This window comes from Sarcophilus harrisii, chromosome 3 (genome assembly GCF_902635505.1).
Source record: "Sarcophilus harrisii chromosome 3, mSarHar1.11, whole genome shotgun sequence".
NCBI classification, from domain to species: domain Eukaryota; kingdom Metazoa; phylum Chordata; class Mammalia; order Dasyuromorphia; family Dasyuridae; genus Sarcophilus; species Sarcophilus harrisii.
In genome coordinates this window covers 573302138-573326527 of record NC_045428.1, presented here as the reverse complement: position 1 = coordinate 573326527, position 24390 = coordinate 573302138, and the positions used below count along the sequence as shown (strand labels likewise).

The 24390-nt window shown below is 52.2% G+C and overlaps 2 protein-coding genes across 3 annotated transcripts in view; one reads left to right on the top strand and one right to left on the bottom strand.

Moving 5' to 3' along the window:
- Positions 1 to 98: 98 nt before the first annotated feature.
- On the bottom strand, positions 99 to 8206 carry DFFA (DNA fragmentation factor subunit alpha). Its single transcript, XM_031961556.1, is given in 6 exon segments — positions 99 to 1306; positions 2467 to 2592; positions 2595 to 2643; positions 3931 to 4058; positions 4848 to 5009; positions 6916 to 8206. Coding segments are annotated over 6 exon segments (987 nt in total). The 5' UTR covers positions 7031 to 8206; the 3' UTR covers positions 99 to 899.
- Positions 8207 to 13557: 5351 nt separating this feature from the next.
- PEX14 (peroxisomal biogenesis factor 14) overlaps positions 13558 to 24390 on the top strand; it is a 137527-nt gene continuing 126694 nt past the window's right edge. Inside the window, exon 1 of one of the 2 annotated variants that reach the window (XM_031962878.1) lies at positions 13558 to 13640. In XM_031962878.1, coding sequence (XP_031818738.1) covers positions 13605 to 13640 — 36 coding nt within the window. In that variant the 5' untranslated portion in view covers positions 13558 to 13604. Of the gene's footprint in view, positions 13641 to 16683; positions 17251 to 24390 lie in introns of those variants that run through there. The other variant, XM_031962877.1, reaches the window with a different exon arrangement.

Here is a 24390-nt window from a genome sequence, read left to right as displayed (position 1 = left end):
GAGTCCCTGGCCTGGACGGCCCCACGCTGAGTCACATGGAAACTGGCTGGAGCCCAGAGCTCCCCTGCTGTAAAGGAGTCACTGTGACAACCCGGCCGTTCCATAATATGCAATCTTTTATTACCCGTATACACACGTCTGGGGATGCTCGGTCCGGCAGTGGTTACACAGCACGCTACGTGGGCGTCACACACGGCTCAGTGGCCGCCGTCTTGTGCACACGGATTTGTGTGACGTACAGCTCGGTGGCAGCCACAGCACACACGCACGTGCGTCGGAGCGCCTGCCTCACGGGGTTAACATGCTTCTGGCCCGGAGGCCCCTGGCCCAGGAGGTGTTGGAGGTGGGATTCGAACCCATAGCCCCCAAACCACAGCTCTGCTCTGAATTAGCTACTAGGAGTGAAACACCAGCCCCCTCCCACCTCAAGCTGCTCCTGATCCGCAGACTCCAGGTACCCCCCAAAGTCGAAGTGAAAACCCGGTAGTTTGGGCAATGAAAGCTTCCCCCCCAACCTCCCCAGCCGACCATGCTCAGCCCCCTCCCCCGTAGTCTTTTTGCTACGGTCCCAGGGGAGGCAGCGATGTCCAAGCCACGTGTCCCCCTTCTGGATTCTCTTCCAACAAGGCAGGAGCCCCGGGGAGACTGGGAGCCGAGTCTTGTCTCTGCAGCCCAAGGTTTTTAAAGCGCTTTGGTTGCTCAGGATGTCAGCGGGTCCCTATGAGGGTTTCCCAGATGGGTGTAGCCTCTTGGTCCGTGTGTCCAGTCCCCTCCCCCCCCATGGGTGACCCTAAGACAGGGGAAGAGGGGCCGGACAGGCCGGACATGCAGAGTCGGCTGCTGCTGCTGACCCGAGGAAGACCCGGGGGTCCGGCAGCTGCCGGCCAGGAGGCGGGGGCTCACTTGGCCCGTTTCAGGCTCACAGGCTCTTCGGTCAGAGAGTTCTTTCTGGCGGAGAGACTGTGCAGGGCGTTGAGGCTCTGGACCTGCTGCAGGCGCAGGGCGAGCTGCTCCTCACAGGCTCTTTGGACCTCCTCGGCCTTCTTGGGGTTCCAGCTCAAAGCTTGGGCCAGAGCCTCCGGGTGCTCCTTGATCACCAGCTGCAGCAAAAGGGGGGAGGAGAAGTCAGTGGGCGGCCCCTCCCGCTGGCCCAGCTTCTGCCGGAAGGTCCCTGAGCCATGCTGCTTCCTGGGGAGGGGATCAGGCACCCAGTGCGTGCAGTCCCCCTGCTGAGTCCCCACAGTCCTGACCCCTCCGGACTCCCAGCGCCGACACGCACTCCCCGGATGCCATCTCCCCCATGAGGCTCATGACTCGGGGGGTGGGGAGAGCATGACTGGGGGGGCACAACTCGGCGGGGGGGGAAGCACAACTCGGGGGGGAACAACTCAGGGGGGAGGGCACAAGCCCTCTTGGGGAGCCAGAAGTCACGTGTGCAAGCCCTGCTTTGGCCAGATCCCTTGCCTCGGTCTCTGGGAGACAGACTTGGTGACCTCCAACCCCCTCCCGGCTCTAACTCTGGGACCTTAGGAGCTACAGTCAAGTCCCTGTCGTCATGGAGACTGACTGGGGGCTGACAGACGGTTCTGCCCCAGGGGTGACGGGCCCTTGGGCACAGGGTGTCAGACGCACAGCTGGATCTGGGTGTTCTTGCCCTCAGTTAGCCCCACCAGGGATGTGAGGACACCATTGTGAAGATGAGGGGGGAGGGGACTTTTCCCTGCAAGGCTCAGAGATAAGACTCAAATAAAGGCCATCCAGACGCCACCCGGAGCCCACTTCCCGGGGCCTAACCTGAGCTTCAGAACTGTGCCCCACCTCAACGCTGCTTTGATGCCCCAGGACAGACCCCCGCCCTCCTGTCCCAGCAGAAAAAGCCAAAATCACCTCCCCTGCTGGTTCTTCCCTTTCATTTACAGGGTACTGGGGGCCCCCCCGGATGGGGGGGATGAAGGACCCCCCCATGCCCTGGGGGGCGCCCGCCCTAAATGGACTCCCGAGTGCAAATCCAGCCGGCTGGGGCCGGGAAGTCCCTTCCCCGTGTGCCTCAAGTTTTTCATATCAGGCAGGCGGAGGGCGGGGACTGCTCCAGATTTCCTGCCAGGGAGCCCCAAAAGGGCCCGGAGGCGGACACAACTCAAAACTTCGGGAAGGGTCCTGGGGGCCACCTCAAATCCCCTGGTGGAAGGCTCAGCTCCGGGGAGAACTTTTCCGGACCCTCAGGACCCAGGACTGGAAGGCGGGCGGGGCCCCGTCTGTCCCCTTCCATCCCTTTCCGGCAGCCTCAACCTCAGGCAGCCCCAGGCCCGGGATTGACAGCTGGCCCAAGCACAGGCAGGAGGACAGCGGCCACAGGGAGCTCCCACCTTGGAGCACCTGGGGGGCTCTGCCTTGGGCCTCTGTCTCTGTCCCGAGGGAGGCCCCACCCACACAAGGATTCTGAGGGGGGTTAGCCTGGGGGCCCACCTTCCCCTTGACAGGGCCGCCCCTCCTTCTCCAAGGCCTGGAGATAGAGCTGCAGCAGCTGCTGGGACTGGCGTGCTTCCTCCCTGTGGTCCAGCACCTGCTGCAGGGTGTTCTGGAGGTCCCGGTTTCAAGGGTTTGGGAGGCCCCAGCCAAGTCTGAGCAGGGCGCGGGGAGGCGCTGAAGGCAGAAACAAGGGAGGGAAAAGGTCCCAGAAGGGGCCATCCACCAAAAACGTTCCCGCTCAAGGGAAACAAAAGTTCAGGGGCTGGTGAGCAGCGGGGATTGTAGAAAGGTGCGGGGGCCAAGCATACAAATTGACTTTTCTGGTGGCGGGAAAGAAAGGGCGGGAAGGCGCGGAGGAAGCCAGTCCCCATTTGGGGTTTTCCTGGCAGAGACGCTGGGTGGTTGGCCACTCCTAGTCCAGCTCATTTTATGATGAGGGAACTGAGGCAACAGAGAATGCGACTTGCCCAGGGTCACACATGAGACCGGAGCCCAGAGCTGAGCTCAGGGAGAGGAGACTTTTGGGTTCCAAGTCCAGCGCTCTCCCACTGGGCCACCTCGCTGCCCTCACGCCAGCAACACAACGGATTTGTTGGGGCCCATTTTTCCTTTGGGGGAAAAAAGAAGAGGGTGGCTCCCAATGCCAGTGAGAGGCAGCGTGGGGGCGCGGGATAGCCAGGCTGAGGTGGGCACTGTGCCTGATACACACCAGCTGTGAGCGTGGGACAAGTTGGGCCATTTCTGTGCCCCAGCTGCCTCCCTGCTCTGAGAGATAATGAGCTGTGGCTCTCATCAGGGAGCTTCCCCACAGGGAGTTTCTCCCTCACATGTATAGGAAAAGTCTGGAACAAGGAAGGAAACTAGCGCCCCGGCATTGGGGGCTTCGGGTCAGGAAGCCCTGGATTTAAGTTGCTTCAGGCACATTGCTCTGGGTTGAGGGAGGGACCTGCCTCACCGGGAGGGCCCCAAACCAACTTTGCTCTAGACCAAAAAAATAAAAATCCCAGAACAAAAGTGGTGCGATTATTCTGCACAAAAGCACAGACCCAAAGCTGGGCGTCCCCACCCCCCGGGCAGGGACAGGGGGTACCTCTCCCCCCCCCCCAAAACTAAGGAACTTCTGAGTGACTGGGCCAGCCCTGTTCTCTGTCTCTCTGGCTTGTCTGTTCTCTGTGACTTCATCGTGGGAGACTCCCCTTCGCTAATGCAGGGCAGGACCCGGGCAGAGGCCTTGGGGCGCCTTGCTACCGGAGGAGGATCTCAAAGTCTTACAGCTAAAGGGATGAATTATACAAATAATAATGCTGGGAAACCAGGGGTGGGGCTAAAAAGAAGGAGGACTGGGCGGGTCAGGGTGAGGACAGCTCCAGCAAAGGGAGAGTCTGAGAAGGTGCCTCTGAGGGACAGACAAAGGAGAATTCCTCCTGGGACAGGCCGGGCTGGAGGCAGAAAGGCCCTCACCTGGAGATCTTCCTCAGCCAGGAGGATGATGCTGGAGAGATCGCCTTTGAGCTGCCGGGGTTTCCCACCTTGTCCTTTGCTGTCCGCCCTGCCCAAGGACTCCTGGGAGAGCCACGCCGTGCCCCCGTCTGAGCCCCAGGGGAGAAAAGGCAGCACTAGTCAGAACTCCCAGGGTGGCCGGAACCACCCTGATAAGAGCTGGCTGAGGTAGATGATAATCCCTCTGGCTGGAGGCTGGAAGCTACCAAGGGCCAGACTGGGGCTGGACATGAGGAAAACCTTTCTAGTGCGGGAGCTGTCCAAAAGCAGACAGGGAAGGGCCTGGGGGCAAGCTCCAGCAGAGGCTGGAGGACCCCCTGGGGGAAAGGATGGGCATGGGGCCTCAGAAGCCTTCAGGATGTCCAGGAAACACTGATTCATGGGAAACGGTTTCACTGATCCACGGGAAGACCAGCAGGGGCTCAAATTCTCTTTCTCCTTTTGTGGATACAGGAACCTACTTATAACTGTTCTGAAGAAAGGCTCCACAGAGGGTTAGGTGAGACTTAGCCCATTGCCAAACTTTTCTAGTTACCAGATACTTGCCCCCCCATACGAGAGTCACCCTGAGCTGGAAGGGACCTTGGGGACGCTCTGTTCCAACCCCCTATTTTACAATGAGGAGCCTGAAGCTCAAATCACTCAAGTGACACGTCCCTAGATCTAGTGCTGGAAGGGGAATCGGCTCAACAAGGATGAGAGAGAAGAACGGCCACAGTAACAGCAGCGGCATTCACAGGGTTCTCGAAGGTTTGCAAAGTGCTTCCACCGAAGCCCTGCAACAACCTGCCTGTCCTTCCTAAGGGCCCAGGCCCCCCAGACCCCTCAGGCTGTGCCATCGCAGCCAAGGCTTTGCTCTGCAAGCCCGGGCTCCTCACCTGTATTGCTGTATGTCCACGTCTCATTGCAGGCGAGCGCTACGAACTTGGTGTTGTCGGGTAAACACAGGAAGTAGTCTTCATCATCCACAATTGTGCCGTCCTCTGCCAGAACCAGAGTGATTGGCTCCAGGGACTTGTCGATGGCCAGGATGTCACGAGCTATGAGAGAAAGCATGAGGTGCCTTAGACCTATAATCACACACCGTTTCTGGATCCCTACTTGTCCCTTAGAGCCTCCCAAATGCCTCGACCACAATCACATCTGTCTGACCTTTAAAACCCCTCAGTAGCCAGACTGATTTCACGTGACTACATTTCAAATACTTTTAATTTCCAGACAAACAGTCCAACTTATCGTTGCCCAAACTCAGCACATAAACAGTCTCCGACCCCTCCCTGCACATTTGTACAGACGGCTCTTAGTCTCAGAATGCATTACTCTCCCCATGTCACCTCTTAAGAGGTCCTTGGCTCCTTTCATGTACTTCCTCCTCCAGAAAGGCTTTTTTTTATTCTCTTCCTTCTTCCTCATACAAATTATTACGTATATATACATCCTCTCCCCCCCCCCTTTTATTCCTGCCCCCTCCCAAGAACTTAAGCTCTTGGTCAGTAGAAAGTGTTTGATTTTTGCCTCAGGATCCCCAGCACCATTTTTATTGTTCTGTTGTAGCTGACTCTGGGTAACCCTATTTGACTTGAAGACCCTGGAGTGGTTTGTAACTGAGAGATTCAGGGTAAAGTGACTTGTTCAAGGTCATACAGCTAGTGGGTATCCCAGAGTGGGGGAGTGGTCTCTCCGCTGGGCCACCCGAACATACAGAAACTGAGCTTAATCTGCAGGTTGTATAGCAGTTGGCGACTAAAGTGAAAAAGGTTTTTCTCCATGACCTCCCTGTAAGGTGGTTAATCTACATATTACTATCCCAGAGCAACTGGGTGGTGCAGTAGGTAGAGCACTGGCCCTGGAGTCGGAAGGCTCTGAGTTCAAGTTCCACCTTAAGACACCTACTAGCTGCGAGACCCTGGTCAAGTCACTTTATCTAGATTGCCTCAAAACACCCCGGAATACTGCTACTGCGAAGCCGAAAACGGGACAGATTTGAGCACATGCCCCAAAGCCTGGATTCTTCATGTTGGAAACACCGCATTTCTGACTGCAAACCCTTAGAAAAAGTCTAACAGAGAGAAAGGATGGGATCGGTAACTTTCACCTTCTTTCTCACTAGGCGAGAGGCTGCTTCCTGGGCAACGCCCCCGATAAGACATCCTGGATCAATGAAAACTACTGGAAGCGCCCCATCCAGTCTGCCCTTCCACATCCCGGGAAAGGCAGAGGGAGAGCCGGAGGGGCCCCGGGCTCTCGGAGGGGCCCCGGGCTCTCGGAGGGGCCCCTGGACTCCTCTCGAAGGGGCCCCGGGCTCTCGGGGCAGACCTCTCACACCGCGCGCTGATGGAACTTACGGAGCCAGCCCGCAGCTCGGCGCTGAGGAGCGCGCAGGCAGGCGGGGGAGGCGTGTTTAGGAGCGCTGCCCAGCTCCCGGCGGACCAAGGGTCTGCGCCGGACAGCCCGGCGGCCAGCAGGGGGCTGCTTAGCCGGGAGGAGCCGCCCGGTCCTGGGCACACGAAGGGCGACTCTGACAACACGCGTTCCCAGCTGGGGACGTGGGTCAGGTGCCGGCCGGGTCCCAGGGCTGCCCACTGGAGTGTCCAACCCCCAAGGACACGGAGGCTGTCGGAAGCTTAGGCGCGGCCAGTCCTTCGGGAGCGAGGCAGGTTCGCTCTCGGAGGCGGCCTCCAGAGCGAAGCCCCAAAGGGGACACAGTCTCCGTTCCCACGCCCCTGCCCCACCCCCGCCCTCCCCACGCCCAGAGCCCCGGGAGCCCCACAGTTCTCAGCGGAGCTCAGGGGGGAGAGGGATAACCGGGGGGCCGCGTCGCCTCCCCGGGACTCAGCGCCCCTTCTGTGACAGGGTCCCACGGGGACCGTCCCTCCCGAACCTCGGCCCCCAGCGCGGCACCGGCCGCCTCGCCTCCCGGACCCTCCCGCCGGACCCCGCGCGCACCCTTGCTCTTCAGCTCCTCCAGCGAGGAGGCCGCCGCGCCGTGGTGGTCCCGGCTCCGGTTGCGCCGCAGCAGGCAGGGCTTCAAAGCGCCCGTAGTCTCCTCCGAAAAGTCCATCGCGGGCCGCAGGAAGCACGGTCTGAGTCACGGCTGGGGAACACCCGGTGCCAGGGAAGCTAGGAGCTCGTCCTTAGGCACCACCCACACGCCCGGAGCATACCGGGACGAGTAGTTTCGGGCTGCCTCGGGGCACGCAGGGCGGCCCCAAAGCATCTTGGGCCTTGTAGTCGCCCCGCCCAAGTGAGATTGCGTATTCCGCCGGAGTCTTCTTAAAGGGACGGGGCGCGAGTTCTGCGTGACTCTGGACTTGGCTCTCGGCGCTGGGAACTTCTCCCGCTGACGCCGGGGCTTTTTATAGCCTCTGTTCGCACACTTACTCACGTGACAAAACATATTCCTTAAAGTTCGCCGCGTCCCGGAGGCCGGGACGGGGTGACCGCAGAGTTAATTGCAGAAGCTGGTCGGTTTCACCCTCGCCGCAGGAATGGGTCTGCAATTGCACGGAGAGAGGACCAGACAGATGAGGCTGGAGGGAGGTTTGGGAGGATGCTGTCTCCGCGTCACCCCCTGAAACAGCCAGGAGGGCGCTTCTGGGCGCGGTGGGAAGACTGCCGGCTCTGCAGGGAGCGGGGACGGGGTTCAGACCCCGAATCTGAGGCGCAATGTAGCCTGTGACGTCGGACCCCGTTTGGTCCCTGAGCCTCCCCAGTTTCCTTGCTTATTCCTGAGCCTCCCCAGTTTCCTTGCTTATAGTTCATTTCAATTCAAGAATCATTGATCAAGTTCCCGCTACGCTAAGCTCTGAGGATGCCAAAAGAGGCAAAAGACACAAAATGAGGCCTTGGTTGAAGGAGAGGTTTCCTAGGTTCTAACTCAAGTTCGATGCTCCCGTGTCAGCTAGAAGGGGTGAGGGGGGGTCTTTGTGCCACATCCTGGGCCCTGCATTTCACGCATGGCTCGGAGGGAGACCTGGCTGGCCTTCTCAGCCAATTCCTGAACGACCTGAAGGAGGGAAGAGGGAATAGCTAAAAGCCTGGACGGTCAGAATCGGGTTGTCAAAGATCCATCTAGTCTGAAACGATGAGTTGAAAGAACCAGATAAATGTAAAATCCTTTATTTAGGTTCAAAAAGTCAATTACACAAAGACAGGATGAGAGATGAGGCTAGAAAGAGGTTTCAATGGATATTGGTCTCAACGTTCACCTGCTGAAAAAGCCAATGAAGCATGGCATGAATAGGTCAGTCACTCAATTGATAAGCATTTATTAAGTGCCTACTGTGTGCCTGTCCCTGTGCTAAAACAATCTCTGCCCTCAAGGAGTTTACAATCCAATGGAGGGGACGATGTGTGTATAAAGGTATATACAGGATAAATAGGAGATAACTAACAGAGGGAAGGCACTAGAATTACCAGGGGCTTTGGAAGGCTTCCTGTAGAAGGTGGGATTTCAGCCCAAATTTGAAGGAAACCAGAGAGGTCAGAGGGGAGAAGGGTCTTGTTTGTGAAACAGCCAGGAAGGCCGGTACCAGTTTTGGGAATGCTGAGTTTAAGGTGTATCCTCGCAGTCGGGTTAGAGGTATCTGAAAGGCAGTTGGGAGAGAGTGAGACAGGAAAGCCGTCAGTCTCCCTGAGCCAGCTTGAGTCTTCTGGCTAGTTGAGAATCATCAGCATAGAGAAGAGAGAGCTGATAAGCTTTAAATGAGAGAAGCAGCTGTAGGTGGATGGAGAGAAGCAGTGGGTGGGAGTCAGAAAGATGTGAGATCTTGGGCAATTCCATGGCCTGTGTGCCTTTGTCCACTGGAGAAGGAAGCGGCCAACCACCGCCACTTCAGCTTTGCCAAGAAAAGCCCACAGACAGTGTGGCCCATGAAGAACAGACACAACTGAACATCACAGAAGAGCAGAGGACCGGGACAGAGCCCCCGGGGACTCCTATTTAGCCCAAGGGAAATGAGAGCCCCACCGTATTGGCCAGAACACACTGGAGCATGGGACTGGCTCTGGCTGCCACCTTCTCTTTTCTCTTTTTTTTGTTTTTAAATTTGTTTTCACCTTTTTTTTTTCCATTAAAGTTTTACAAAAGTACTGATTTAACACAGCAGACATCTGTCAATAAACAAACCCTCTCCCATTTCCTGGAAACGCGCTGACGGTTTGCTCATTTAAGGGAGGGATGGTGCCTTCAGCCCACAGTATCTCCCACTGCTGGACAGCTGCCCATCTCCAGGATGCTCCATTCTCCGTTGGCTTCCAGTCATCTAGGGCTCACTGCGTTTCTTGGAACCCTCTCAAGCTTATCTCTTTCCTTGAGGTTGTGTTGGGGGGCTGAGGGGGGTGAGCAAGCTGCTGAGGAGACCTGAAGCAGCGCCCTGCTGGCTCCCAACTCTAATAGTAGAAAGAAGGCCTCGGGTGGTGTATTACCAACTCAGCTGAAGGCCTTTCAGGGAAAAGGGGGATTCCAGTGGATTCTGTGTAACAGTGGAGGGCACACCCAAGCCTGAGCTGTCCTGGCCAAAGTGGAGGCAGGATTGGACAGAACTCCTGCTGCTGCCTAGGTGACACTGGACATGTCATCCAACCTCTCTGGGACTCAGTTTCCTCATCTATAAAATGGCAAGATCATCCCTTTGGGTCCAAATTCTATGTTGACGTTAATTATTCATTTTTCAATCTTGTTCAAACCGTTGTGACCCCACTCTTGACAAAGAATCTAGGTTGGTTTGACATTTCCTTCTCCAGCTCATTTTACAGATGGAGAAACTGAGGCAAGCAGGGTCAAGTGACTTGCTCAGGGTCCCACAGCTAGTTAGTGTCTGAGGTTGGATTTGAACTCGGAGATGAGTCTGCTGGACACTATGGAAGCCCTTAGTGTAGGCCTTCTTATAAAGCCACAGAAAGGCTGATTTTAGTTTAGTTCTGAGGAAGAACTTTCTGATGATTAGAGGTGCCTTAAATGGAAAGATCTTTCCAGAATAGGAGTGAGTTTCTTATTACTGGAAATATTTAAACAAAGGACTCAAAGTAATCAATACCCTAAAACCCTGAAAGAAATTAGATGAGGACAGGAGGGACTAAGGGTGGAAGAAATAGTCAACCTGCAAGAAACGTTAATGAAAAGGGGCTCTCCTGTGCTCATGGACAATTGACTCTCCCTGACACCAGATTTGTAATCACAAGAAGCTTCCTCTACTACTTATTTTGATGGCAATTCATGGTGTGGACTTGACCTTGAAGACTTGAAGACTCTCCCAGGGGAACACAAGTTGGGAAAGGCTCCATCGGACTGAATGGGCTATGGTGGCCTGGGGTCAGGGAGGCCATCACCAGTTGGACTTTTGTTTGGAGTGGATCTTTTGGCCACAGCCAATCTGGAAGACTTTCTGCTAAAGGAGGTGGTAATACCCACACCAAATACACCCCTTATCCTTGAAATATGGAAGCATGATGAAGGATATATATATTTATAATATATATTATGTAAAAATACATATATATATATAAATACATAAAATTGATCATCAAAGAATCTTCTAGCATAGAATGAACACATTGGAAATCTTTAGCTAGGATGACTTCCTGTAATTTCTGGTTTATAAACATAGGAATGGAAATTAAATATGAAATGCAATAAAAATGTAGACGTTTGAGCTGCTGAATTTTGGAGCAAGAAGGGATCTGGGGGAAGCCTGATAATAGTGCCTTGGATTGTGAATGACAACACATTGGTTGATGATGACTTCATCATTTTTCATCAAGGTATTCATTTTGTTAATTAAATTGAATTAATTTATGTAAAAATGATAAATTAATTGAATAAATATAAATTCACTTAAGAGTTCCAATGTATCTATTCTCTGATTTCATCTAGAAGCAACAATGAAATACAACCTGTAATGAAACTGTTAGGGTACTCCAAAAATGTGGGGGGATTGGGGCAGGGGTTGCTGTGTTGAATCTGAAAGAATTTCAACTCAAACTGTCTCCAAATTAAGTGAGAGCGTTTATTTAGGGTAAAGGAGCAGGTATCCTAGCAGAATAAGGTGAGGGACTCTGTAAAGAGGGAAAAGAATGAACAGGAAAATGGGGCAAAGGAGGGAAACTGGGCAATCTCCAATACATATGGATAACTTCAGATAAGATAGTTTGGGAAAAACTCCCAGGACTTGATATATCTCAAATAGGATATTCATGGACTAGGGCAAGCTAGAGATGCATGGAAAAAGGTAAAATGTCTTTTTGTAGAGTCAGGATATTCTGGGGCAAGCTAAGATTTCATGAGAATGATGTGAAACTTGACAAAACTCAACAATTCCAACCAAAGAGTATTTATTAAATACTTACTCTCTGTAAATCGCTCTGCTCGTTACTGGAGTTATAAAGACACCAATGACATCTTCCCGAGTTCAAAGCCACCCTCAGACACTAAACAACTATGTGGCCTGGCCAAGCCATTTCATCCTTTTGGCCTCAGTTTACTCATCTGTAAAATGAACTGAAGAAGGAAATGGCAAAGCGCTCTAGTATCTTTGCCAAGAAAACCCCAAATGGGATCATGAAGGACTGACCCACTGAACAACAACAAATATGCTGAGCAAATATGGTAAGTATTGGCCATACAATAAGAGGCAAAAGACAGACGCTGCTTTAAAATCAGAGATATGGATAGGATAAATTGGAAATAATCAGCAGAGGGAAGGTACTAGAATTAAGGGGGCAGGGAAAGTCTTGTAGAAGGCAGGGTTTTAGCTGGGACTTGAGGGTATTCAGGGAAGTCTAGAGGACATGAAGAAGGGAAATCCAGATGAAGCACTGCATTAACTGCAAGGAACGCACATCTGTGAATTTACATTCTAAGGACTTTGGTCTTGGGAAGTCACAGAAATGATGAGTTACAAAATGGCTCCACATTTTGCCACAGAGTAGAAAGAAGTTATACTGTATAAGTCTTTTTTTTTTCATTATACCTTTTTATTTACAAGATATATGCATGGATACTTTTTCAGCATTGACAATTGCCAAACCTTTTGTTCCAATTTTTCCCCTTCTTCTCCCCACCCCCTCCCCCGGATGGCAGGTTGACTAATACATGTTAAATATGTTGAAGAATAAGTTAAATACAATATGTGTATACATGTCCAAACAGTTATTTTGCTGTATAGAAAGACTTTGAAATAGTGTACAACTAATCTGCGAAGGAAATCAAAAATGCAGGAGGACAAAAATAGAGGGATTGGGGATTCTATGTAGTGGTTCTTAGTCATCTCCCAGAGTTCTTTTGCTGGGTGTAGCTGGTTCAGTTCATTACTGCTCCATTGGAACTGATTTGGTTCATCTCATTGCTGAAGATGGTCGGGTCCATCAGAATTGATCATCATATAGTATTGTTGTTGAAGTATATAATGATCTCTTGGCCCTGCTCGTTTCACTCAGCATCAATCCTGTATAAGTCTTAAATAATAGCCTAGCACAGTCCAGGACATGGGTATGGTGCAGTGAGTGGATTCCGGGGGTGGACAGCTCTTGGGAAATCTACTGTTTTTGTGCTTGAATTTCTGGCACAAATCAAGGGATTAAGGACTGGAAGGGGACTTGATGCCCCATTTATAACCTGAAATGTAGGTATTAGATGATAGGTCCCTACCGAGTTCAAATTCCAAGATTCTTTAAATCTTCATCTTTGGATGAGTTGAAGAAACAAAAGCATCTGAGTTCAAATCTTGATTGCTGCTTAACTAGCTGGGTGACCCTGGGCAGGTCCCTTCATTTCTGCCTCAGTTTCCTCAAATGGGGATAATAACATCATCTCCCTATCCCCTCTATTGTTGTGAGGATTAGCTGAGATAATAATTGTAAAGCACTTAGCACGGTGTCTGACACATAGTAGGTGCTATATAAAAGTTATTATTATTATTGTTAACTGAGATTTAATTGTAAGGCATTTAGCACAGTGCCTGGCACATAGTAGGTGCTGTATAAAAGTTATTATCATTATTGTTGTTAACTGAGACTTAACTGTAAAGCACTCAGCACAGTGTCTGACACATAGTAGGTGCATACAAACGGGCTATTACTATTGTTAACTGAGATTTAATTGTAAGGCATTTAGCACAGTGCCTGGCACATAGTAGGTGCTGTATAAAAGTTATTATCATTATTGTTGTTAACTGAGACTTAACTGTAAAGCACTCAGCACAGTGTCTGACACATAGTAGGTGCATACAAACGGGCTATTACTATTGTTAACTGAGATTTAATTGTAAGGCATTTAGCACAGTGCCTGGCACATAGTAGGTGCTGTGTGAATGTTAGATATTATTATTTTTAGCTCTAGGCAAATCCTTTGTAAAATGGGGGTCAGATGGGTTAATATCTGCAAAGCGCTTAGGACCCTGCCCGGCACACAGCAGGCGCTGTAGAATGGAAGCTGCTGTTATTCTCTAAGTAGAAGAGTAGGTTGAGAGCTTTCCACTTTCCTACGGTCCCGCCCCACCCACCCCACCCCTGGCCACGCCCACTGCTCCCAATCGATCACTCGGCTCTTGCTTCTTCTGGCCTGTGTCCGCGAGTGAGGGCGTGCAGTTCAAGAGAAGCGTCGCGGGGCGGCGATCGATTAGTCAGGCCTCAGAAAGATGGCGTCCTCGGAGCAGGCAGAGCCGACGAGCCAGGTAAGGGGGAGCCGGGGCTGCTGGGGCCCCGCAGCCGGCACGGGGGCCGCTGGGGTCGCTGGGGCCGAGTGTCGGGGGCCCAGAGGCGGGAGCCCGGGTCGTTGGGCGTGAGGGGCCGGGGGGAGGAATCGGGGGGGCCCCTCGTTGCCCCTCCCCCAATGACCCCTCGTCCCCCACCCCCCCAACCCCCGGCGGCCCCGCGCGCCCGCGGCCCCGCCCCTGCCCCCCCGCGCCCGCCCCCGCCCCCGCGCGCTCCCGCGGCCGCGGCGTGACGGGGGCCCGGAAGGGTCAGTCGGCAGCCCCGGGCGGCCACGCGCCGGGGAGGCTGGTGCGGGGCTCGCGCGGGCGCCGGCGCCGCCTCTGCCCCCCCTCTCCGCCTCAGTCTCCCTCTCTGTAAAGGGGCAGGTTCGGGCTCCGGGACGTGGCGCCTCTCTGGGCCTCAGTTTCCCCTTGTGCAACGTGCGGGGCTCGGCCCGTGACCTCTCCGGGCCGGGTCAGGTCGGCCAGCCGTTCTCCGCTCCCCCGCCCCCGGGGCACCTGCCTGCGGAGCGGCCGGTCCCGCCGCGCCCGCTGTGCCCCGGGGGGGGGGTGGGGGAGTGGGGGGGGGCGGGCCGCCGGACCTGAAGGAGGGGTCCCGGGTGGGAGGGGCCCGGCACACAGCCCGGGGCGCAGCGCGCGTCCGGCGGGACCCCCGGCCCCGGGGCGCTGCCTCCGCGTGGCCACTTACTCCCCACGCCCCTTAGGGCCCTCAGGGTCCTCCTGCTTCCGGGGAGGGGGGGGCCCTGCTGGGGAGCGCCTGGCCAGGCGGGAGGCCACAGGAGAACTCGGCTAAGCCCCCAGGGACCCGCCCCTCCCCCCCGAGCTGGGAGGGACCGCGGAGTCCCCCTCCTGCTGCCCCCTCATCTTACAGGTGAGCCCCCCCCCCCGAGGGGGGGAGAGGCCGGGTGACCTTGAACTTGGCCCTCCAGTGCGCGCTGCGCTCTCCAGCCACTGGTGCTGGTGGTGGAGGGAGGGGCCGGGGTGAAGGCGGCGAGGTGAGGAGGGGGTGGCGTTTGTGCTGCTCCCACGAGGACTTCCTAGGGTGGATGGGGGGTGCAGACTAAGTCTGAGGAGCTTTTGTGCCTGGGAGCTCCGAGTGGTTTTTACGGTTTCTAATAGAATAAAGCTTTATTGAAACTTGCAAAAGCCATCCTCTTTCAAAGGCCGCTCCGCTTTGCAGCCCGGTCACATGACGCTTTCCCCCCTCGTAAGTACGAGGCGTGGTCCCTTAGAAGTCCCCTTCCCACGGGCCCACTGCTCTGGAAGGCCGGAGAGCTGTGTCCTTGGGCAGGTCCGGGCTGCTGGGGCTCTCCCAGAGGGGTCCGAGAGGGTGGAGCTCCCACGCCCTGGGTTCTTTGCAGGGCTGGGATTCCTGCAGCCCAGCCCCTCCCCGGCTCGCGGTCCTTGGAATGCCAAATGGGCCTTTAGGCCCCGCTGCCGGGGTACCCTGGGAGAGACTGAGAACCTGGGCAGCACGAGCTGTTGCAGCTCCGCCCGAACCCTGACAGCCCTCCTGCCCTGGCACACCTGGTTACTTGGGGAAGCACTCTTGCCCGCTTCTCCTTTGCCCTTGTTTCCACGGCCAGCGGAGGTGTAGGCCGGAGGGGGCCGGGGAGCTGCTAGGGAAGGTCTGTCTCCGTCAGCAGCCCCAAAGCCCCTCTGGGCTCTGACCTCCGCCGTCCTCCAGAGTCCCTCCCGTCCTCACTCATCTCCAGGTTGAGAAGTGAGGAACCTCACTTTGAAGTCCTGGTCCATGTCAGGCACCGGTGCCAGGGGCTGTTCCTGAGGGTGACCTGGCGGTCTCCCTCCACAAAACACTGAGGAGGCATTGGGAGCCAGCTGCCCTTTGATCCGCTTTTGGACTTGGGATTTTGCCCCACTAGGTCAGAACAATTGGCCTAATGACTGGGGGAGTGTGTGGGAGGGTCTGAGTGGCTTTCCTTTGAATCCTGCCTCAGCCAGCTCAATGAGTCAGAGACCCTGCAAAAGTCCCCTTACCTCTCCCAAGACAGCTCTGCCAAGACCACAGCTTGTTCTGAGGATCCAGTGCTGCAGTCCGTGCCGGTAAACAGTAAGCGTCTACTGTGTGCCAGGTACCATGGAACATAGGCAAAAGTAAACAATCTGTGCTCAAGGAGGACAGCCAGGTGGCCCAGTGGCTAAGAGCTCTGGTCCTGCAGTCAGGAGGACTTGAGTTCAAATCTAGTCTCAGAAATTCTGTGCAAATCACTTCACTCCGTTTGCCTCAGTTTCCTGATCTGTAAAATGATCTGGAGGAGGAAATGACTAACCACTGGGGTTCATCCGCTCCAAAAGGGGTCACAAAGAACTGGACACAATTGAAATGACAACAATTCTGATGGAGTGGGAAAAACAGCATGCAGACAATTGTGTACAAAGTATCTGCAGGATCCGTTGGAGATAATGAAGAAAACCTGGGAATTAAGGGGATGGGGAAAGACTTCATGCAGAAGGTGGGATTTTATCAGGTTATGGACACTTTGTGAACATTAAGTACTGAATACGTGTTTGTTCTGAATATGTTCTTATTTCTTATCTTATTTCTGATGGTGACAAGGATATTCTGTGGGACAGCTTGAACAGTTGTCCCCAGTGACCCAAGCTAAGCCTCTGCTCCCAAGCTTAGGACTCCGCCTCTCGCATCTCTGGCATCTCCCCTTTAAGAACTAACCAGTTATACATTTTTTACCTACACAAAGGATAACATTCCTCCGAAACCTATCGATGTTTTCTGCTCGTAGCACTTCTTATTCAGTTGTTTTTAGTCTTTTCTGATGTGACCCTATTTAGGGTTTTCTTGGCAGAAATACTGGAATTTCCTTCTCCAGTTTGTTTTGCAGGTGACAGAACTGAGGCAGACAGGGAGACTTGACTTGCCCAGGGTCACCCACTAGTGAATGTCTGAGGCTGGCTTCCAGGCCTGGCACTCTGTCCATTGTACCACCTCACTTCTTCCTCATAATTTGCTGCTATTCCTAGAACAGCTCCTTTGAGGGCTGCTGCAAGGTGTGCTCCTCTCTTTCTAGGGGTCTCTTCCATGGAATGGGCATTTATAGACTTCATTATTCTGGTCTGAGAAGTCAGATCTCCTTGGTCTCATGGAGATAATTTGCTTGAATTATTAAGGTTGTTGCTTCGGTATTTTGTTCTGTTTTGGCAGAATCAGCGTGGGTAGTCTGTGCCAAAGTCCTTTCCCCCATAAATGTCATGGCTTACAGGAAGGAGGAATGTTGTTTGTCTTTTTTCCCCCTACCCCCAAATAGGAGAATTTCTTTCAGGGTCCAGTGTTGGGGTGGGTGAGTCAGCAGTCTGACCACCTGACCAGCTGCTGTACTGGGGATCCACAGAAAGACAAAGGGGAGCTCACATCTTGACGGAGGAGACAACCTGTAAATCATTAGGTGCAAAAAGACATATATCTGAGAATTTTGACAGAAGACAGCCATGAAGGGAAATGCCCTCACAACTGGGGAAGACTGGAAAAGACTTCCTGAGGTAGATGACATTTGAATTAAGGCTTGAAAGAAGCTGGAGAAGCTCAGAAGTCAAGGTGAGGAGGGGGGAAGGCGTTCCAAGAGTGTGGGCCAGTCAATGCAAAGGTGGGGAAGTGGAAGATCACGTGCCCCTTGTGATGGACGGCAAGCTGGTCAGTGGAGCTGGATGGCACTGGGGACCAAACCTGAGAACCTTGACCTGCAGCTCTGGCCTTTCACAACCACCTGGTTCTCTAGACACAGTGCCATCTGCTTTCCAGTTCCCTGTTGGATATTCTGCTCCAGGCTTCTGAGCCCTGGTGAACCAGGAGCAGGAATTGCGCATCTGGGACTCCAATCCATAAGTATGTGTCTAGGGCCGGTTCTGCTGCCAGCTCTGTGCTAGTTCTTGGGAATACAACGCTCCAAAGCAGAATTTTCCCTTCCCTCTTGGAGTTTGCATTCTCCAGAACTCAGGCTGGGAGTTCCCTAGATGCCCTGATAGGAAAATAGGAAATAATAACCTGAGGGAACTGGAGAACCTAAAACCTACCTGGAGGAGGTTCCTGGGTCAGCCTGCCAGTGCAAGGGTGGAGAGCTGGCTTCCATGGCAGGGAAGTTCAGGAAAGAACCAATAGACCAGTTTCCTGGAATGTGGAGTACTGAAAGGGAAGAAAGATGAAATCATTCTGGGGGGAAGCAGGAGCTGGGCCCATGGCAACCCTGGACTTTATGGGTGATCCTAGTGGCTCTAGGGAGCCAGAGCAGACCTTTGAAGAGGGCCATGGAAAATCAATTTGGCAGCTGTGTAAAGACTTGATCGGGGCACAACCTAAGGCCTGGATCCCAGTGAGGAGGCAGTATTCTATTTAGTGGTTTGGGGAATTTAGGGGGAGGTTCTTGAATTGATTGAATTTGTTTTAAGGAGTTGACCCTAAGAGAAGAAGTTCTTGTTCGGTAACTCAGGTGGGCTTTTTTGACGTGCTGAAATTACCCCCATACAGGAGAATTAGTGGGAGATCAAATACCAACCTCCTTTTCTTTCAGTGATTGCTGAACAGCCAGATGCCCATCACTTGCCCTTATTTTTAAATTCTTGACCGCTAACATTTTACTTCTCACAGTGTCCAAAATGTCTCAGATTCTAGGAATTCTCTTCATTTGACATTTGTTGAGTGCCCAAATCCTGGCATTTATGTAGAACAGAGTTTGAGGATCTCTTTACAAAATTGATTTAGTTCTGATTCTTAATCAAGGTGTGGTAACAGGGGCTTTGGCTCAGAATTTCAAGGACCTGACTACAGAGCTATCCTGGGCTCACGGTTCTGTAGTCAAGAAGTACAGAACTTGTTACTTCGTTAACAAGAAGAAGGACAGTGGGTGAAAAAAAGAAGCTTCTTTCCTGCTGTAGCTACCCTCCAGATTTCTGTCTTAGCTTTGGGAGCCTGCTTTGTGTGGTTTGCCCTGGCCCTGCTTTATGCTTCCTTGGGCTCAGATATTGGGAATAACGATTCTGCTGCTGCTACTATATCACAGACGTGGAAAAGAAGGTGAATCCTGGAAGAAATGAAATTTCAGCCCATTCCATTATCCAGACTCCTAATTTTGTTTCCTTTTATTGGAGATCACGGGGGAATTAAAAAATGTTGGGGTTCTGGCCATGAGAATTCTCAAAAGAATTTGCAGGCTTCAGGCTTGAACCCAACTCCTCTGAATCAAGGGGCAAAGTTTATTATAATTGTAATGACAGTTAAAGCAGGCTAAGTTCCAAAAGAAGTTAGCAAAGACCCACAATCAGGAAAGATAAATTTATAAGGAAAAATTTCTTATCACTAATATGCTAGTTTTATGGCTTAAAGGTGGAGGTGAGGAGTGGTCTGGGTCTGACTTTATGTGCAGATGTAGTAGCCATAATTCTCTGCGCATAACTTTGGGGGACTTTCAGAGGTGTGTTTTTAGGCCTGAAAACTCACTAAGTGAAGGGGTGGATGCCCAGTTTTGTTCTGCACCTGCACTAACTTTAGGCATCTCATTATTGTTGCTCATTAGTCTCAGAAACTCTGTTATCACTGATTAATAGGCTGTTATCTGACAGCCGGCAATATTTGTGGCCTTAGTGTCCTGGTCATGTGGAGTAGAGGGGAAGCATAATCTGGGGAAAGAAATACGTCATTTCTAAGCACCTCACTCCCAAAGCCAGATGGCTTAGGGTTATTACTCCATCCTTCCTAAGGGCGGTGTGGTGGGCAGCTTTGGTCCACTCCCGGGCACTGCAGTATTGCAGCGTGCCGGCCCTGGCACACTCTCAGACCTTTGGGAAACCATACCTTGGTTTAGGTCTCTCTGCTGTGGTGGGTTCCTGCAGGAGCAGGTGTGACCCTGCTTACTGTATTCATTTCCTGGAGCGAGCAATTAAGTCCCTTTTTCATTTGGAGGAAAAAAATTGCATGAGCCCCTTTCTGGCCTGGCTGGTTACCCCCATGTATCTTCTAGAATCCTAGATACTGCCCCTTAGTAAATGGGTATCTTCTTTGTGATAAGGAAAGAGCTCTGGGAGTCTGAGGACTGCCTGTGTGGCCACTGGAGTCCCCTCCCCTCTCTTGGTCACCGTTTCCTATCATTTAAATGAGGGGGTTGGTCTTGGTGACCTCTGAGGTCCCTTCAGCTCTAGAGCCAGGATCCCTGGCATTTCCCTGTCCTGGGAAATTTCAGTTCAGTTTCTGCATCTGGAACATGAGAACAATATGACTTTTATTTCCAGTGGTGTTGGAAAAAAATTTCCTTTTTTTTTTTTTTAAATTAATTAATTAATTTATTTAATAGCCTTTTATTTACAGGTTATATGCATGGGTAAATTTATAGCATTAACAATTGCCAAACCTCTTGTTCCAATTTTTCACCTCTTACCCCCCCCCCCCTCCCCCAGATGGCAGGATGACCAGTAGATGTTAAATATATTAAAATATAAATTAGATACACAATAAGTATACATGACCAAACCGTTATGTTGCTGTACAAAAAGAATCAGACTCTGAAATATTGTACAATTAGCTTGTGAAGGAAATCAAAAATGCAGGTGAGCCTAAATATAGGGATTGGGAGTTCAATGTAATGGTTTTTAGTCATCACCCAGAGTTCTTTCTCTGGGCGTAGCTGGTTCAGTTCATTACTGCTCCATTGGAAATGATTTGGTGGATCTCATTGCTGAGGATGGCCAGGTCCATCAGAACTGGTCATCATATAGTATTGTTGTTGAAGTATATAATGATCTCCTGGTCCTGCTCGTTTCACTCAGCATCAGTTCGCGTAAGTCTCTCCAGGGCTTTCTGAAATCATCCTGTTGGTCATTTCTTACAGAACAATAATATTCCATAATATTCATATACCACAATTTATTCAGCCATTCTCCAACTGATGGGCATCCATTCAGTTTCCAGTTTCTAGCCACTACAAACAGGGCTGCCACAAACATTTGTGCACATACAGGTCCCTTTCCCTTCTTTAGTATCTCTTTGGGATATAAGCCCAGTATATCTTCCCTCATCCCATGGAGCCGTTCCCTTCCATCTCCCAGCCTCTCTAGCACACCTGCTCTAGGTGATTGCCTCCGCTTCCCACCTGGTCTTCCTGACTCCAGACTCCCCTTGCTTCCAGTCAGCCTACCCTCACATAGGCCCCTCCGTGGCCCTAACTCTCCCTTGGTTCTTTCTTGGCTCTAGGTCTAACAGACAGTCTTTAGTTTTTCCAGCCCTTCCCAGCGTAGCCCTATCTCTTTGTTGTCAGCCATCGCTCCCCATCCTGTCTTGTGTCCAGTCAGACTGTCCTCTCTGTCCCACCTCGCACGGCTACCTAAAGACACTCCCCGCTCCGCCTTCTCTGTGATTCTCCCAAGCCCCTGGTTCGTTTTTGGGGTTCTTCACCTACATTTATCTTCTACTGGAAAGGAAGCTCCTTCTGAGTGGGGATTGTTTGGTTCTTGGATGAGTGACCCCATTGCTTGGTATACAGGTAGGTCCTTTGTAAATGCTTGTGGACTGCTTGATCAGCTCTACAAGCTTCGAATCCCTAAGTAGGCAGGATGGCTTCTAAGACATGAGGAGGAAATGTGGGGTCTCTGTAGATCCTGGGTTAGGACCCTGTGACAGGGGTCCTGGTGAAGGTAGCCAGGAGGGCTCAGGAAGCCCCTTTGGAATCCAGAGATGGCTCTCAGGGATGCCATCTGCCCTTTTCCCTGCTGAGTCTTTGCCCCACTTTGGTTCATGTCCATAATGTCTCTTCCTGGGCCACTGCAGTTGCCTCATCAAAAAATGACTTCTGTCTTCTATCAGTCTATCAGACTCTCTGGGACTGATTTCCTTTTACATCACTAGCATTGTTAGCAGTTGCCTTTTTCCCTCCTAGACACAAATCCCATAGGAAAATAATGAGGGACAAAAGATCAGCAAAACTGATCGATCAGTAAATCAAAAAAAGGCAAAAACAGACACAGTGACTATACTCGGGGCCCTCCAAGCTCTTCCGGGAGTCTGGGGGAGGCAGGGCTTCTCCCTTCCCTTCCTTGGCCGTGCTTGCTCTTTGTAATTTTGCCGCTTTTGATTCATGGGTGGTTGCTTCTTTCCATTTCCATTGTCTCTGCTTCCTTCACTCTGCATCAGATTCTGTAGGTAAGCTTGGAACTGGACTAATGGCTTCCAGCCTCTTTACTCCCCCAACGGTCCTCCTTACACGCTGCTGTCATGTCGGCGCTGGTCATTGTCGTTGTCCCTCATACTCCCCCCAAACCTTACGTGACTCATCGTAGAAGAAAGTCCAGACTTTTCAGCCTCGGTGTGCAGGACCTGCCACAGACCGCTGCCTCTCCAGCCTTCTCATCCTTCCCCTCCCTATAATCGGAGCCTGCCAAGTGGTGTTCCACCTCATTTGTCTACTCCAGGCGCCCCCACTGAGACTCTGCTCTGCAGAAATTCTGTTCATTTTTTAAAGTACCTCTTCCATGACAACTTTCATGTTCTTCCAGAGGCCCAGACCCACTCTGCTCTGTTATAATTACTTAGGGAGACACCTAGGGCTCTTCTCCCTTCCCCCTAGGGCCTGGGATCTGTTGGCCTGTCAGATAAGGATTTCAAAGATAACCAATCGTATGGAATGAGGATGTGATTTGTTTGCTATCCAAACTCAGCTCCCGAGATCCCTCTAAGGGCCCCTTGGGATCCACGGACCCCAGGCCGAGGACTCACATGCTAGATTGGAAGCTCCTTTGGGACTGCGCCCTCTCCTACTTTCCCCCTCCTACTTCCTGTAGCTCCTTCTTCAGTGACATGGTTTCCCCTCGTTCTCTCAGCTCCACGTTGCCTCTGGTTGCCTTCCAGGCCTGGAACTGCTCCTTCCGCTCCTGCCCTGTTCTTCTTTGGTCCCATCTAAAATCCCACTTTGTCCAGGAAGCTTTCCCTAACCCTCTTATCACACTGCCTTCCCACCGTAGATCCATCCTTTCCCATCCATCTGGTGCACACTTTGCTCTCTGTGTTTGCTTCACATTGTCTCTTCCATCAGATTGTAAATTCCACGAGCAAAAAGAGGACACTTGCCTCTTTTTGCTTAGCACATAGTAGGTGCTTAAGAAATGTTTATTGATGGATTGATATTTATTGATGGCTTTGGCTTTTACATCACACATGCATTCATTTGTAAGACTATTCCCTTCTTTTACCCCTCCCTCAAGCCTCTCCTTGTAAGATTTTTCAGATGCATAATTCAGGGAAATCCATTGACACATTGAAGGTGTGACTGCATAGTTGCCATTGCACACTCAGAACCACGCCCCAGAGGGAGTGGAGGAGGGGTACACTTGCCCCACTTATCCCAGGTCAGTGGTCTTGTCTTTTGCCTTGGGACAGTCATTGTGTCTGTTGCTTTCCTGGTTCTGGCTACGTCATTCTGCACCAGCACACATAAGTCTTCCCGTCTCTCCTTGGGTTCATATAAGGCAGCATGTTATTTATCTTTGTCTCCTTCGGAGTGCGTCATGTACAGGAAGTGATTGGGAAATAATTGTTAGATTGATTAATGAGATGGGCTTTGAGAAAAAAAGACTTCTAGTTTATGATTATAATTGAGTGGAGGAGGGACAGCTCAGTCAGTCATCTCATCATTTAAGCACCTACTATGTGCCACACACACTAAGCTAGGCATCAGGATTCTAAGAAAGATAGAAGTCAGCCCCTCGGGGGCCTCCTAGTCTAGTGGGGGAGATAGCAGTGAACCACGAGCTCTGGATGAGAGAAATGGGAGATGATTGGTGCAGGAAAGGACTGTCCAAGATCTGGGAAAGGCTTCTCCTCCAAAGGGGATCTTAGCTGGGCCTTGAAGGAAGCAGGCCTCTGTCTTTGGTCTTCGAAGGGAGAGGAGCCCTCTGGCATGGAATGGATTGGGTCGGATTAAAGTGACTGCCCCGGGAGATGGACCAGGGTGGGAGAGGCTGAGAGTGTCCGCATGGGCGAGACTCGCACGTTCAGTTCAGCCAGCAGTAGCATCGGCCCGGGGCGGGGGAAACTGCCTGGAAGGAACTTGAGGTTTGTCCTGCTCAGAATGGCCAAAAAGTGAGGAAAGCGCCCTTTAAGGTAGCCTGCTTTGGCGGGGCTGGCCACTTCGGTGATGCTTCAGGGAGTTGTCCCCACAGCCGGAGGGCGGCTGGGGCAGCAGAGCAGCTCTGGCCACTCTCCCATTGATTTCCTTGCTTCCCCAGCAGTGTAGCCCCACTAGGCCCTTTCTCTGGAGCAGCTGCACAGCAAGGAGAAGGGGAGCCAGGGTCCCCTGCTGCCTGGAGCTGGCTGGCTCCTTTCTCTTTCAGTGTGAGCAGGGGCTCCATCAGCCGGTCAGCCAACGTTTAGTAAGCTCTGACTGGATGCCCTCGCATTTTGTGATCCTGCAGTTCTTTCAGGAACTTGATCAGAATTTTGACAGAAATAAAGACTTGTAAGGGTTGGGGTGCATTCGGGGCATCTCCCTTACGCCCTTTGAGCCGGTTCCTCCTCCATGGCTCTCCATTTCCCATCTCGGTGCTTTTGCACAAACTTTCAGTGCTTTGTCTCTGGTATACTGTCTTCTCTCCATATCCCAGTTCCCTTGACTTCCTTCAGAACTCACTGCAACCCCACCTACTGTAGGAACCTTTTCCCCCAGTAGTCCCTGGCTTCTCCCACCCTCCCATTGACTTC